At 41.0% G+C, this 16255-nt stretch overlaps 3 protein-coding genes across 3 annotated transcripts in view; all 3 read left to right on the forward strand.

Moving 5' to 3' along the window:
- The first annotated feature begins 104 nt into the window (after window positions 1-104).
- On the forward strand, window positions 105-10254 carry LOC107220477 (dnaJ homolog subfamily C member 9). The gene is made up of 4 exons (XM_015659087.2): window positions 105-311; window positions 575-889; window positions 1019-1185; window positions 9504-10254. Exons 1-4 carry the CDS (start codon window positions 218-220, stop codon window positions 9753-9755), a joined length of 828 nt encoding a protein of 275 aa, XP_015514573.1. The 5' UTR covers window positions 105-217; the 3' UTR covers window positions 9756-10254.
- Window positions 2748-5341, forward strand: LOC107220476. Its single transcript, XM_015659085.2, has one exon. The coding sequence runs from the start codon at window positions 3165-3167 to the stop codon at window positions 4560-4562; it is 1398 nt and encodes a 465-aa protein (XP_015514571.2). The 5' UTR covers window positions 2748-3164; the 3' UTR covers window positions 4563-5341.
- A 145-nt stretch (window positions 10255-10399) lies between the features above and the next one.
- The window catches only part of LOC107220465 (sonic hedgehog protein A), a 55374-nt gene continuing 49518 nt past the window's right edge, over window positions 10400-16255 (forward strand). The window contains exons 1-2 of the mRNA XM_046735540.1: window positions 10400-11886; window positions 13003-13213. Coding sequence (XP_046591496.1) covers window positions 13181-13213 — 33 coding nt within the window. The 5' untranslated portion in view covers window positions 10400-11886; window positions 13003-13180. The remainder of the gene's footprint in view (window positions 11887-13002; window positions 13214-16255) is intronic.

The following is a 16255-nucleotide window of genomic DNA, read 5'->3' on the forward strand; positions in this document are numbered from 1 at the left end:
CAACCACGTATACTCTGCGCCCAATGGCAAGCTAACCGCAATACAGTTAGAGACACGAGCCGTTTGTTTACCCAACTCGGCGTTGCGTGCGCAAGGGCAGCAGCGTTCATTTCGCGCTTCTAGTTCTAGGAGGACAGATGTGCGCCGTCTGAAAGTGATTTTGCATTGAGTAGAATAAATCTATGGTAAATTGAACGTTTTTATAAAATAATTGACAATGGCGGGGCTCCTGGATTTGTGCGAAAAGTATTTCGGCGCCCGTGACTTTTACGAAGTGTTGAAGATTCCGACAAACGCAAACGAGAAGCAAGGTACGTTTAACGTTGCTGTTTACAGCTGATATCCTAACCTGTAAAGTCAACGGTGTTCGGTAGAAATATTTGACGAAATCAAGTCGTATTTTCTCATCCTATGACGTTCCGAGATTTTTGAAATCGGAGTAACAAAAACATGCATCCGAATTATTTCCGACAAGCTCCAATGTCTATTTGAATATTTGCTTCGCTAACAAAGAGATCTTTATGAATCCAATGCAAATAGAGAATAATGATTATTTTGGAACATTTTGTTGCAGTTAAGAAAGCGTATCACAAATTGTCACTACTCGTACACCCTGATCGAGTGGAGGAAAACGTGAAGGCTGAAGCCACGGAAAAGTTCAAAGTACTCGGAAGGATCCACTCAATTCTAAGCGACAATGATAAGAGGAAGATCTACGACGAGTCTGGCCAATTTGACGAGGAGAGCGAGGAAGTTGTTATGAAAAATTGGGCTGATTACTGGCGATCTTTATTTAAAGAAATAACTGTCGAAGATATCAACAATTATGAAAAAAATTACAAGGGATCTGAAACTGAGATAAAAGACTTGAAGCGGGCTTATATGGACAGTAAGCATGCATTCACACTAACGTTACTGCGAGACCCTTACACAATACAATTTGTGCGCAAACGTGGGAATTTGGTACTTTCGTCACAGTCATGATTGAATTAAGAATATTTCTATCATAACTTTCCAGGCAAAGGTGATATGGACTATATTCTTGAAGCTGTTCCATTTACAAACTGTGCTGAAGAACCGCGTCTGCACGATATAGTTCAAGAATTGATTGAAACCGGAGATGTACCAGAGTTCAAAGCTTTCACTGAGGAGGATCCCAAAAAGAAAATACGCAGGAAACGAAAGGTAAGTGAGCCATATTGAATTAAAATAATCAGGAAAAGGCTAATACGTTGGAAATCTGTTCCCATTCCTTTCCTGTCCCACGATTTCTACTAGCCAAGTCTACACATCATTTTTGGTGCCTGTTATGTTCCCCACCCAAATGTGTATTCCTATCTTTCATTTCGCATGATCAATAGCTAAGAAATCTTTATAAACGATAATATCCGTCTCTCTGAATCAATCGAATTTTAATTTGATTCCATTCAACACTTTGCCTATGAATATTGTTCAATCTGTATATCTGTTTCACCACTTCCATAACCAGTATACATCAAGTACGGATTACTCTGTACTGATAATTCCGAACTCTGGTGGTGCACCGTAGTGCTGTGCACTATTAAGAACAGACTTTAACAAATAGTAGAGAACGAAATTCCTGTAAAGATTCACCCATGCGAAAAGTGCAATTGCACCGAAATTCTAAGACACCGTTTAAATATTACTCAATAAATGTTCAGGGAAGGGAAGGGGGGGAGGGGCATACCACACTGGAAAGCAGGCATGGCAGTGACGTCACGCGATCATTTGGCAAAAACGGTATATGTATACAGCTGTGATTTTTAAGACATTCAAAACTGCGTGCTCGAACAACAGTTGTGAAACTAAATGAAATTACTGATGTAATGATTAACCTGCGGTGGTAAAAGAGGGGGAGGGACGAAGGTCTCTAATTGTAAGCATAGAAAGGATCAATGTGGAATCAACCAAACAGACATTGTGTCAGGACAAATCATTTACCGCAAGTATTTTTAACTTGATATTTAATGATGCCTTTTCACTTGCATGCTCTTTTCTGTACTTGTTTTATTTTCGTTTCGATGAACTAATAATTTGTCAAATCAAGATCACTCGTGTTTTGCAATATCAAATTAATTTATTTGGTTCACAATCGTATACATTGATATAACCCTCCGAAATATTTTGAAAAAATCTGAAATATTTCACTATTTCAAATGCTATTCGTAAAATTTTTCAAGCTCGAAAATTTTAAGATTACTAAGAAAAATGTAAAATTATTGTGCAAGAAAGTTGTCAAATGTACGTGTTTATTGTTTTGTACACAGGAATGTAGTGAATATTTAACAATTTTTGTGGCACATCTCCACCGAATATTCCGCAATGCCATATGCAATGCAACCTGTTATGAATATATATCCTACAATTTTATTTTCAACGACCTCAATGTGAAAAGAATGTTGTCAAGAAACAATAGAAAATTGTTTTCTCTAAATTTGGTGATCCATTTGCTTATCGCAAATGGTTTTAAATGTCGAAGACGTGTTATCGAGGTAAAACTTATCATGCACAGTAAATGCCATGTGGCAGATTTGCATGTGACCCAGTTCAATTTTTATCAATTCGATTTGAAATCACGCATGTGTTCGCCGTTTTCCACTGGAATAGCACGACCATACGTCCGTTCTATTTTCATGCTGTCCTATTTTTACCGATGGATAGCCACTTGACGATTAAACGTAGAGTGGAAGGGAGGGCTCGACCACTGGTAAATAAATATCCCGCTAACAGAAGACTTCTCTTTAGTTGCTCCAAACAATCGGTCCGGTGGTGACGTTGGACAGACGCTTATTACGAGTTACCGGAATGAAAAGTTAAAAATTTTTTAATTTCAGAATAACCCTGACCGAATCGTACCGTATATTCGTGAATGTGTAAACAACCGTGCTGGCTCGATGCCAATCGTCTTTATACATTGAAGACTTTTTTCCATATACTCTGCACATGAAAGTTGCTCGTGGAATTTTCGCGGTATTGAAGAAACACGTTTCGCCCGCTTTCGTCGAACGTTAGTCGTTCTCGGTCCATGAGATGTACGAGAAGTTCATCGGTTTGTTACAATTTCGGGAAATGAAACGCTAGCTAATTGAAAATTCGCACTATAATTATTCAATTCAACATCTAAATTTGAGAACTCCAAGAAAATGGTGAATTCACACGCTGTGTTATCAGTGCTTTTGCTGCTGGTGTCAACTATATCACGTATCAGTGGAAATTGTGAAGGAAAATTAAAGGAATATTCCTGCAATGGAGGTGACATTTCTGACCTCAAGATAGTACAAGCTGACGTAGAAGTACTTCAAATATCAGACATGAAAGTTCCGAAACTGTCGGTCGACGCGCTGAAACGTTTTAATCAACTGCAAATATTCAGTTGTTCAAATTGTAGTATCCGAGAAATCGAGCCCGGTGTTTTTCAGAACAAATATAACCTGGAACAACTGACATTAAACAACAATCATCTGACCAGCGTAAAAGCGAATTGGATTCAGGGTCCGGAGTATCTCACGTATCTAGATCTGACCCATAACAAGATCACCGGGATCGAACCCAGTGTCTACAAACTAATTGAAAACCTGGCGGAGCTCCGACTCTCCGGAAACCCGATCGAGTGCCTCGACACGAAAGCTATGTCGAACTTAAAGTCACTGCGGATATTCCTCTTGGACCAAGTGCCCACGTTCAAATGCCCACGGCTAATGGCCGAGTTCGTCAAGCAGCACGGCATCACCGCCGAAACGGATAAAACTTGGAAGGAAATTCAGGTTTCCGAACAAGATGAAAAGAACTCTTACGCAAAGGCAGTCGAGGCCGCCGAAAAGTTGGACAGGATCGTTTCGACGGAATCGACGCCGATAATTCCGATCGTCACGACACCCCGATTTTTTCCCATCACGCAAAGGCCGCTGGAACTTCTCACCTCGGTGGATATCGACATCGGCGAAGTTCTCACGACGAACACGCTCTGGAGAGAACCGAAGAGCTCGACTCCCAAGCCGGTTCCCGAAATCCTGGCGGTACCCTCGACCACCGAAACGTCCCAGCCCCTGTCGTCGTCCGAGATAATCGAAGCGTCGAGTATCGTCACCACGAGCTACGAGCAGGAGTCATCCGACATAGTGACAACCACTTTCAGCTTGGAATCGACTACGAAGGTGGCTCCAGTCGGCAAAGAAAAGGCGACCCCCGTAATCCCGGTCGCCGTTTACACGTCCGCGAGTGTTCCAGTGGTCCATTATCCTCCTCCGTCACCGGTGCCCACGGTTATCATGCCAGCACCAAACGCGACGAACGGGGAACCGGAAAGGGATGAAAGTCTCCAGTTCGCCTCTGTGTTTCCACCCCCCTACGACAACGTCGCCGATTCTCAACCGGGTGAACAACACGAGCTCGTCAGTCCGACAACGGTCAGACAAACGGTCCCTGAAGAAGAAACTGACAAACCGCTGCCGCTGTGCAACGATGCCGGTCAAGGATTGAGGAACGCCGGGAGATATGCGATCGGGATATTCGTTGTCGTGTTTTGCTTAGGTTCACTGTGAGGTTAAAGTTTGACGGTTCATGGTACCGAATACGGAGCGGCGAATATATGACTGCACTTACTTATCAGTTTTCAGCGACTTAAATTTAATTACAACTTCAACTGAGTATAATCGACTTGTTTCGATATCTGACGCGTGGTCTTCTTTCCACAATTGTTTTTCTCTCACTTTTTCAAATTAATAGCTTCGATTGGGATGCTTGAGAAAATCAAGTGGATAACGTAATTGCAACGACACTCGACGGAATGATAAGAAAATATTAATTTGAAATATCGTTTTTAAGCTGTATCTTGTCGACTATATGAACCATGCATTTACATTATTATATATACATATACTTTATCTTTATTTCTAGTTATAGAGTTGAATAAGTAAGGTGTTGAGTGCCGAATGGCGTTTAATGAACAGTTTAACATTTAAATAGCGATTATAAGTTTATCATGCGGTTATTCATGCAGTGCTCCACACAGTTGATAAAAAGCGGATCATTATACATACGGAATTATTTTTATTCAATAAAATCAGTGAAAAAATGTTGTTGAACAATGCCGTATTGATTGTTACGAAACAACAATATGGTATAGGTATAAATAATCGTTCTGCAGATAAAATTGTCTCGTAACTATTTTGTTCTCTCGTTTTCTTCGTCAAATTTCTATTCCTACAGATAAACCAGAAATCGTGACCGCATCCATATAAAAAGCTCTGAACGCTTATCCCACACGCGTGTGCAGATCGACCTGATTTTAAAGAATAAGCGAATAAATGAGAACCATTGACGAGTGGGTTTTTTTCTTTTTCTTTACACTAAACTAAAACACGCTGTCAATTTCAATGTCAGTTTAAATATACAGCTTCTACCGGGTGGAATCTCATTTCTGCTCGTTGCGTGAGAGTTAAAACATGGGATCAGATCTTCGAAGCGTTAAAAATACCCGGCTGTGTGGTTAAACGCCATTTTTCCAGTACTACTCTCTTCCCTTCCTCCTTCACTATCTTGATTTTGTACAAAAGCTTGCAAAGCTCACGTGCCACGTGCGCGTTGAGCAACGATGTAACATCCAGTTCCCGTATTTTGTACACACGTGCGTCTAGCTTAACAGTGATTCGTCTGTATTACACTACGGTGGAAAAACTGCTTCTGCATAGCTCACTCAATCTTCCAAGTCTATCTTCCAACGCTTCCGCCGGAGGTTTAAAAATCCAACAAAACGACGGGACGTTCCTAGTTTGTTTACAATCATTCACACTGATCCAACTACCAATTAAACACGACATGTATCGTATGTCGTATCAAATAACTACGAAATTAATGATAATTTAATTATTTACTCTCTAGCCAACGCACGTGACAACCTTGAACCCGTTTTAGAAGAATTTCCCATTAATTTGTTATACTAATGTGGCCTCCGTATTACGCGACCTGACAATTTACCGGGAATGTGAAATGTCGCGCTCTCAATCGTCACTCTGCGATTGTTCCAACAATTATTTCCAACGCGATGATCACGGGTCAGTTGGTGTCATGGATATACATCCGTTAATTGACGAGAAAAATTTTCCTCGACTTACGATGCTGCACGGTTATTCGTTTCAGACGAATCGTTGCAACCGAATTCACTGCACATATGGCAGTGTACGAGCTTACTACATTTTTAATCACATTCCCAACGCACACATACTACTTTCTTGGGCAAAAAAAGGTCAAGACATGATTAGAAAAACGCAAGAAGAAATCTGGGATGAGATAATTCGGTGGCACTTTGTCGTACCCACGGTGCATTAATATTAACCCGGTTTGGCTAGCTGGATAAAATAAGCCATTTTTGTATACTTGTAGACGCAGATAAAGTATTCACATACCAAAATTTAACCCTGAACGAACCTGAATAAGAATTTTCTTATCGCGAATGACTCTGACATTGAGCATCTTTGTACATATAATATCGTTCAATTAAACCCCATATTGTTCCTTAATGTAAATGCGGCATTTGTTTCACCATTCAAACGATGCTATAGTATTTTTCTGTGTTTTGTACATTCCTCGTTGTTTCGTATTCGGGTAAATGATTTGTGAATTTGTTAACATCACGCCATTCCGTATATATCTCGCATTTTATCTCTAATCACAAGAAAATACGATCAGGTCCATGTAAGTGTAACTGCATCGTTATACGAATACTAATACGTGGAATTTAATTTTTTTCGCAAGCTGAACCAAAATGAACACAGGGCATCGGTAGGTAGTGATTGAGCAGAAGATTTAATTTCTAATCATAAATAATCTTGAAATTTACGGTTTTCAAGTTTCCTGTAGCAAGTGTGGTACGGTTTATAAATGGGCCGAAGCAATGACGTAATTTGTAAACCATTCTTTCCGTGGTTTGTAACAACAAGCTGTGTAAAAGCAACTTAAAAATATTGGCAACGGTTCATTATTACTATCTGCAGTATATACGTATATACATGTAATCTTCGTCGAGTTTGTGAAAAGGAGTCGTTTTAGCTTTAAAAAAACATCTGTGAATTGAACATAATGAACGTCTGATGAATTTTTCTGGACGACTTCCAAACGTATAGACAGTCGTATAATCTAAGTTGTTTTTGCGAATATACGTTTAGTTACTACATTTAACTTCCCGTTGTTCAATTTGTCTCCGACGGAATGATTCGTGCAATATCTGTCTTCACGCTGGATTATCGCGAAATTAGTACCATGCAACATCGGCTGCTGTGCCGTACCGTTTACACGTAATTATGATTACCGAACAGAGATGAAGCAGGCGAATTCCCAAAAGTTTTGCCGATACGATGACGCGAGGTCGATCAATTAACGGATCAAAGAAGTACCTACACCCACAACGCGAGCCCGTGATAGGGGTCGAGTTATGTAACAGCTAACATTAGAGAATGCTTTAGGAAAGCTGCCAGATTTATAAATACTTGAACGACGTAATTCAGCTACCAGCAACGTTTAGGGTAACACAAATAACGGAATCTTGAAGTAGACCGAAGGAATAGATCGGTCCGTGACGTTCCCTATTACGTCACGCACGTATTCCGAAGGTCGAATTCCACGCCCTTCCACACATTTTGATTGTACAAAAATTAGAATGAAAAAAAGGCGTGAATAACTACGAACGGCAAAATAAACTTCCGTCGATGAACGTGTTTCGAATAATATCTGTGGTCAACTTTACAACCCACTTTACAGTTTTTACCGCTGAGACGATGCTGTAAAATCTATAAGATTTTGGGAAGAGTTCGAACAGGTGGCTGGATCGACGCGACGCGTTTCTCCAATTTCAATAACACTGATAATAGATGCGATTTTTGTTTTACCTGGGCGGGTGTAAATACACATACCTATGTACACCCGTACAAATAACATTACTCTAAAACTTGAAGTTTCCTCTTTGAAACGATTAATTATCAATGGTTGGGGATATCGATGATGCGGCATTAGTAATAATTGCTGCAGCTCGGTGCCAAATTCAATAAACCATGACAAAGTCTTGCACGTTGCTTGGTTTTTATATCTATCGTAGTGAAACTCTGTAAAAAGCATGCGCCACGGAAGACAGTTTGCAAATATTCTTACAATCGAGGAAAATCTGTTACTCGCGCAATCCTTATAAATAGCCAGATTCATTTTCAAAACAAACCATCTTCTACATAATTTGGAAGTCTTATGAAATTACTGTATGTTACGAACTTGGCAGTTGGTAATTTATCTGCTCCTGTTTTGTTGCAAGACCTGAAACTAAATTCAGCGGTGATATTGTAGCGAAATATCTGTCACAATCATTGTAAATAGAACGTTTCAATGTTACAATAGTACAGGTACTTTCATTGCGCCGGCAAATGGTAAGAACATTTATTTAAACACGTTATGCGCGTTAGCCAATCTTTATTTTGTTTGCCAATTTTTACCGCAAACTTAAATCTTACTCGACTGGATATTACCATGCGTTGAGCAATCCAGGAATATTTCATTTTGTGTACACCATAATAATAACAATAACAACAACAACAACTTCCAAACCCGCTATACCCTTTCGGATATATCCCTATAACCGACTAGTTTATACGGGGCGAGAAAGGGATGGATTAGTAACCATCGTTATGCGGCTGCAGCCGACTTAAGATGTTCAATATAAACACCCTGTAAGCATATACAGTATACATATAGGTCTGTATCCGCGAGCAATGGCCTGAGTCAACGACACGCGTTGTTGATAACTTTGAAATAGATGATTATAATATACTGTTAAATAATCGCCGCTGCCTAGCCTCGCTTCCCGTTCCCTGAAGTACACGTACTTCCAATACCTGTAGACAAATTTAGTTCACGTATTGAAATATATTTATAGAAAAAAATCGAGGCTAGTACTTCGATAGTAAAACCGGAGTAGTACGCACTTGAATAATTTTTTTACGTGACTCAACATCTGCTGGGTGGGCTGATTAATCCATCTTGAAAATTCTCCGCATTTGACTTTTCTACGTTCTTTCTGCTATCTATATTTTACACGAATTTGGTCTGGATTAATTTTTTCTTATCGCACATGCTTTCGTAGCCAAAACTCTCACTACGTGCAACTTGTACGTGAATCATGGTTGCAACTATTGCAACTGTCTTTGATACTCTTCCCGATAAATCCCTGACATTTTCAGACTTTCCCCGACAGATTCCCCAAGCCAACGTGCCATATGTTGGATGAGTTACACGGCAATGAATATTATTAACGGTGTTGAATTTTCTGTCAAACAAAAATGATCATTGTTGAGTCAGTCTGACGTTGTGTGTTTTTAAAAATTGTATCGGAAGGAAAAAAAAAACAGCCGATGGGAAATAGAACTGGCGAGTTTTTCGCATACCTTTTCGATTCTAATTTCGTAGATGTTTATATATAAAAGTGAATTATGTTACGGTTTTAGTGGGCCAAGGAAGCGGCGGAAGCTGAGAAGCTCGAAAAGATGCTGAAAATTGAAAACGAAGAAAACGCGGCGTCTAACGCCTTATCCTTAGCGATTCAGAATAGGGGTACAGCTAGGGCAAAAGAGGCCAACAACTTTTTCGATTCGCTCGTCGAGAAGTACGCTAACAAAGCCGGAAAACCGTCCAAGGCGAAGAGTCCGAAGGGTGGGAGGATCGCAAAATCGCCGAGGAAAACCAAGAAGAAAGCCTAATTCCCAATTTCAAACCGTGAATCGTACCAAATTTCCCCTTCAATTTTATTATTTCAATGAATTGCAGTACAAATGGTGTTTATTTTTCGTTCCGTCATAATCTGGTTATTGCGTGGAACTATCATTGAAAGATGTTTTCTGTTACGCTTGTAAAATCAGTCTCGTATACTTTGCTCTCAAATGTCATGTTGAAGACGGACGATTACTACTGACAATATCATCTGAAAATTTTGTAGTAAACATTGCGCACTTATATAACTGCCGTCATCGAAGCACAGAGATACATTTATCTCTTGTGTAAACATTCGCCTGCTCGCTCGCATATTCGCCATTCGGCTCATGTGGCAGTCTACGTATAGGGTATACACCCGTTTCTCATTCCCATCCAAGCCGACGAATCGTACCTGATTGGGCATCACTTGGCATGTGAGGTAATTTACATTGTTTTTATTGTACCATGAAAATTTATTTATAAATAAAATCGTCATTGAAGTCATTGCATTACGGTATTAGTTGTAATGCCGTATCGAAAAATAAATCATCTATACCATTTTGGTAATATCTAGATAAGCAGAGCCTGGGGAAAAAAAAACTCAAAAAATTTTGCCACATGTGGGAAAGTGCTGTAATACTAATGTTCAGATATTTGTCTGCAGATTTTTAATACGGTTCCATCTATTTCAGAATCTAAAAATGTACCAAGTCTAAAAATGGTCATGTTCTTTACTAAAATAATCTTGGAAGCGCAGAACCGGCCGCGATTGAAGTTTCTCAACGAATAATAACTTGCCGGTAGTCGGTACAAAAACGAATGTTTTCCTTCTCACCGCATCGATAAAAAAGGAAACCTAGATAGTAACATTCCACAGCGGTAACGGACGCTGGTAAGCGAGTCTTTTTACGCTTTTCGCGGTCTCGTTTGTAGACTGTAAGCTCTTCCGGTAAGGTGTTAAATCGGTACTTTACTAACACACGACAAAAACTGAATTATTTGAAATGTTTTGTTTCACGGTAAACTAACGGAGAAAACTGTTTTGTATTCAAGGGTTCCATTCCAGTCTAATGCGGCATAGCACCGATTGAGTTGAGGATCTATATAAGTTCGGAATTTGGAAAGTTTTGAATTTTTACGACCGTTATTCAAATCGTCAGATTCCCTAACGGGTATTTTTACAAAATTTATACCGATAATAGTAAGAAGAAAGACTCCAATCGCCGTAAGTTTGCTAGATAAGGTAAGGCGCTGAGCCGAGCTTACAATGAAAGCCGGTATGAGCCGAAACCCGTTTCGGGCTCGTTATCATAAAATTGCCGGTGTAAGTGGGTGAGAAGCGTCAAAAAGACGTGCCACATCGACGCTCCGAGGGCAGAGTTTTCGCCACGCAAGAGGCCCGCGCTGCGCTTCCACCAAATCGCCGAACTCAGCTTCTTCCTCGGTGATCGTTAGTCAGAGGATACGACGACAGATTCGCTAACCCGTGGCATTACCTTCGCTCGTGTGATAGAAGCTCCATCGGCGTTATAAGTGGCTGTGCGGATCGGCCGCGTGGCCGCCTCCTAAGGCTCTCCGGGCTTCGGGTTACGTCTGGCCCTCGCCACTGCAGAGCTGCGCGTCTTGCACATCGGGTGACGCGTCCGAATTTCGAGATTCCCAAGTGTCGATTTCGATCTTATTTCTCGGGACCGTTTGTCCGCAGCGTTAAACACAGCGTTGATAATAACTGCTGTAATTCTGCGACAATTTTTTAAGGGAATTTTCACGTTTCTGCAATTCAGTTTTAGGAATTAACGTTTGAATTTCAAATCCGGACAACCGACGCTCTGCACTATGGGTAGAAGTTTATTGATCTAACCGAAGGGAAACGACGTTTCGGGATGGTAGAAATGAATTTGAAAATTACCGAACACCCGTTGTATGGCGATCAACGCACACGCGCGCGCCTTCGCCTGTAAACCCTCCTCTTATTACGGGTGTGCGGTGCAACATAGGTAGCTAAGTGTAAACCATCATTATTATTAGCTAGACACGTTACGGGGTCTCGGATTCAGACCCATGAAAAAGCAAAAAGAAACTGAGGAAGAAAAAGAAGAAGACGCCCAACAAACTTGAGTGGAATTGCATTTTTGCTCGGTCAGTATATGGGCTACAATTGCTACCTCGGATCGAGTACGGAATTCCGCTGTACCTATTACGCAAATCGATACAAAATTCCCCTTCATCAAGTAGGGTGAACAATTTATTTTTTTTTCCTCCAAACTGATCATAATTCAATTCGATACTGCACTCTGGAACATTCTTATCAGTGCCAAACTGTAGACGATAGACGTTTTATTTCATCGTTAGTTTCAAATATTGAGTTAATTTTTTCCCAAGATAATAACTTGATAATGAATAGATATGAATTGTAAACCTGTCGCAAGTATTAATGTTTTCAAGTGAATACTTGGAGAATGTTGACATGACATATTATGGTGTGATGAATTCCCCTAATTAAATCAAGAGAATCTTAAACGGTGAAACAAAAAAAAAAAAATAAAAATTCCCTGCCAACTTTCAAAATCTGGTATACAGAGGTAAATGATACGGTGATGAGCTTATAGTGCAAACTTATAATGGTGAACGACTGATGCGTACGTCCTTGCAAAATAATTAAGTAAGCTTTCTCTCTTAATTTCTTCAAAATATCTACTACCAACATACAGTGAAACCTTTTTATTACAAGCTGTAGAAAACCCTGTGATAAAAAACCAATGTTTCTTCGAAGTATAATGATTCATTGTATACCTACCGTTACAAATAGTGATTCTAACAATTTTACTCAAGCGTAGAAGTAACGAATTATTGAATCCACGATCAAATAGTGTACGTCTGTGCAAAGATTTTTGTAATATCGTTTTCTCCGGGTGAAGGTAACACTTTGAGGTCAAGTCACGCGAAAATTGTGTTTTATTTAACAAAATGAGTGAGGCAGAAAAGCTGTGCTGCTCACAGGTAACTGACACCAAATTTCAGTGATAAGTTAACAAGTGTCTGATTGTGTAGGATCATGGAATATTAAAATTGTAGAAGTCAATTTGCAAATAAATAGGTATCATGTGATTTAAGAAAATGCATAGCGATGATTCGCTAAATAGAGCTGGGTGCTAACAAGCGCCTCGTGTTTTACGCTTGTACAAATTATCAACTCAAAAATCTTGCAAAATGATGAAAATTCCCAAACTAACCCGGGATCCTTTTCCCATACAGAAGTCATCCATGCTACTCCAGCTGCGGTTGCATCGACTATACATGTATACGTGGTACATCCAGGACAAATCTGACAACGAAAATTGCACTGCAACCTGTACTTACATAATGCAAAAAACACATCGTTGGAAGTAATTTGTGCGCCAGAATCTTATAATTCTTCCATGTCAACATTCAGATGCTGAAATTAACACAGTGTTCAATTCACAAGGTTAGTAATTTCAATTAGAAACTATTTGCAATTCAGTGATAGGTAAGGATAATACATAATATTTATGACCATTAATTTTATTCTCACGAGCAGTGATAACAACACGGTATACATTTTAAGCAAATACAAATACTTTGACATGCTATTAACCAAACTAACAATTAATACAAATTTTATATTTTGACTTATGAAGTGTAAATGTCAAATCGACTTGCACGTGTACCTGTTTCTCAGGAGAGTAGAATATTTACATATACAAGTTTTTTCGAGTTTGTAAAACATTTTCTATAATTCATGAAAGCTCAACACGACCATATATTATACTGGTTCATTGAATGAACACAGATTTTGAATATAAGGCAGACTTACCGGAAGAATGCAGAAACGTCAAGTGTAGGTAAAAATTAACATATTTTCCGAACAGTGCACACACACGAGGATAAAGGGAAAGAAAACAGGGCTGTGAAATCGGGGGCTAGACAGCGGAATGTGCAGCAGAGGTGCGAAAGGTGTGACGATAACTCGAGATTTGCTCTTCGTCGCCTTCTTCTTTTCCCGAGTCATCCTCAATCTCCTTCTTCTCCTTCCCGTAATAATACAATAATACTATTTTCGTCCTGACCGGCAGCTCTCCCTTGCAAGATTCAATGATACTCCCCGGGTGCACCCCGTTAAGTCTTAAGAGTGCCGCGAGAGAGGGAGAGGACGCCATCGGAAACCTCGTTGCGGAGTGTTGAGGCGCGACCGAGACGGAAGATGAGGTCGACGGGAAAGTGGCGAGGCGGGGGCGGAGGGGGAGGAACCGAGGGGTCCATCGGGACGGCAGTGGGGGACGAGGGGGAGCGACATTCCAGAAGGCGGCGGCGGCGGTGGTTCTCGTGGGAAACCAAAGAGAAAGAGATGAGAGATCGCCTCGCCGAGAGAGATGGACTTGAGGTATAAACTCTAAGGCGTCGTCCCCAGAGCTCGTGCACAACATCTCGCCGAGGGCATGTTGCGCCGTCTATGGATATACGTATTATACACCCGTCGAATATGCGACACCGCCTCGAGGAGAGGGTGGCTCCACCGCCGATGTATCCAGGTTACAACAACCCCTGACGCCCGTCTCTGGGACCGAGAGGTTTGCTCTGTGCACCGCTGGCACGTGTGTAGTAAGGGAAGAGACGCACACAGGATCGTCCTGCGGTCCCACAGGATACGCGGAGATAACTTCGTTGCGGAACGGATACTACTTTCGATCGATACGATCATCGATCGGGACCAAAACGAATTCTTGCGGACATTTTGTGTCTCATCGTAATTCACCGAGTCATGTAATCCGCGAGATTACGATCTTTCATCGAATTATATCTGCATGCATCGCCGTGATCAATGAAACGTTGAAATTTTCTATTACATTACACATCGCGACCGCCGGTCGGGAACACATACCTGAAATTATGTGCTTGCGGTTGAATCAAGAATTCAAAACCAACGGTCTTGAAAATTGACACCAAATTGTGGTCTGAATACCACTGGCATGTGCACGAAGTATCTTATCGTCGGTATCTCTCGACCCGCGTTTGAGGATTTTTTCGGTCTGCAACAAAGCAGTCTCATCCTCGTGTCTTTTCGAACCTGTGATGCTTTGAAACAATAATTTTTTTCAACTCCCATAGCGGTATTTTGACGAAAAACTTCGTCTATATGCCCGTGCATATCTACGCGGAAACACGTCTCGATAACTGATCCGACGAAGTAGCACAGGATACTCTGTTAGTCACTCGGCCCGACAAGTGATTTCACCAATTACTCACATCGCAACGCGTCGTCAGAGGCTGTGAATCTAGCTTTACGGTTGATCGCACGGGAGTGCATATGCATATTCTGCGGAGGATAACTATACCACCGTGATCCTGCCTAACTTTAGCTTCACCCAAAGCCTGCCTCAGCAGCTCCTCCGCTTGAGTAACCGAACTTTTATACATTTTCTCCTCGCTAACCTATCGGTTTTATCAGATTTTTATCGCATCAGTGACACCCGAGCCAATATTTTTTGCTTAACCAGTCTTTGCCGTTTTCTTATTCTTGTTTTTTTTTTCGTTCTCTTTTTGTCTCTTTCTTTTTCCTTGTTCTCTTTTTTGCAAGCGCACGCATGATCGTGCCATTCCCAAGCTTTTCGTCGACGATTCTGAACGCCCGACGCTCTTGACGCTCCTTAGGTATAACTGATCAAGGGGAACAAACAAGCATTGAAGTGTACGCCGCCGCTATTTGCACAAAGATAAGCTCTAGAAAGCAGACAAGGATGAGCCATCCGTCATTATCATGATACAAGTAGATTGTAGTACTCAGGTACTGATGTGGGTGAAGCCCACTTGGTTTTATGATTCATTGCATATTTTGGTATCTTGAGATTTACGATACACTCCATTTGCGGACTTGTGAACATAATTCGCATCTTTTGAACTGCCTTCAATTCATACTGCGCATACGATAAATATTACCTTGACAATTCCACGGAAACTTCTACTCTAAAGCCCCCCAAAAAAAACCGGTGAATTAGAATGTAAAAACATGCGGTGCTCTGAGGAGAATGAAGCAATGTTTGCGCCAGCAGACCGCAGTGACTGGTTTCATCAGGCTTCAGATCGTTATGGCATCAACATCTAGCGTGAAATCAGAACCGTCAACGTGTCTCTAGAGACTGTTGCACGCATGAAGATGCTGAAGGGATTGTCAACGGTAGAGCATCTGGTACCTGCAGGCTCCGGAGCTAAACTGGAATCCGTATTTCAAAACGAGGATTCCTCGTTGAAATTTTCCACTGCAATCTGTGACGATCAACGGCGAAATCAATCGACACTGTTAATATTCTGCGCCGTTTTGCAGGAAACATTTGGTATCAACCGATAAAGACCTTGCAGCGTTGAACGCGAAACTTTGCATCCGCAGGACATCGGCGCCGTGAGTTGTATCCCGACATGCGCGCATCCTGAACAGTTTCAACAGATTCAACAGAAAGTCTCGCGCCTGTCGGATCGCGTCAGTCAGAGAGTC

The sequence above is a fragment of the Neodiprion lecontei genome, chromosome 3 (assembly GCF_021901455.1).
Source record: "Neodiprion lecontei isolate iyNeoLeco1 chromosome 3, iyNeoLeco1.1, whole genome shotgun sequence".
NCBI lineage: Eukaryota > Metazoa > Arthropoda > Insecta > Hymenoptera > Diprionidae > Neodiprion > Neodiprion lecontei.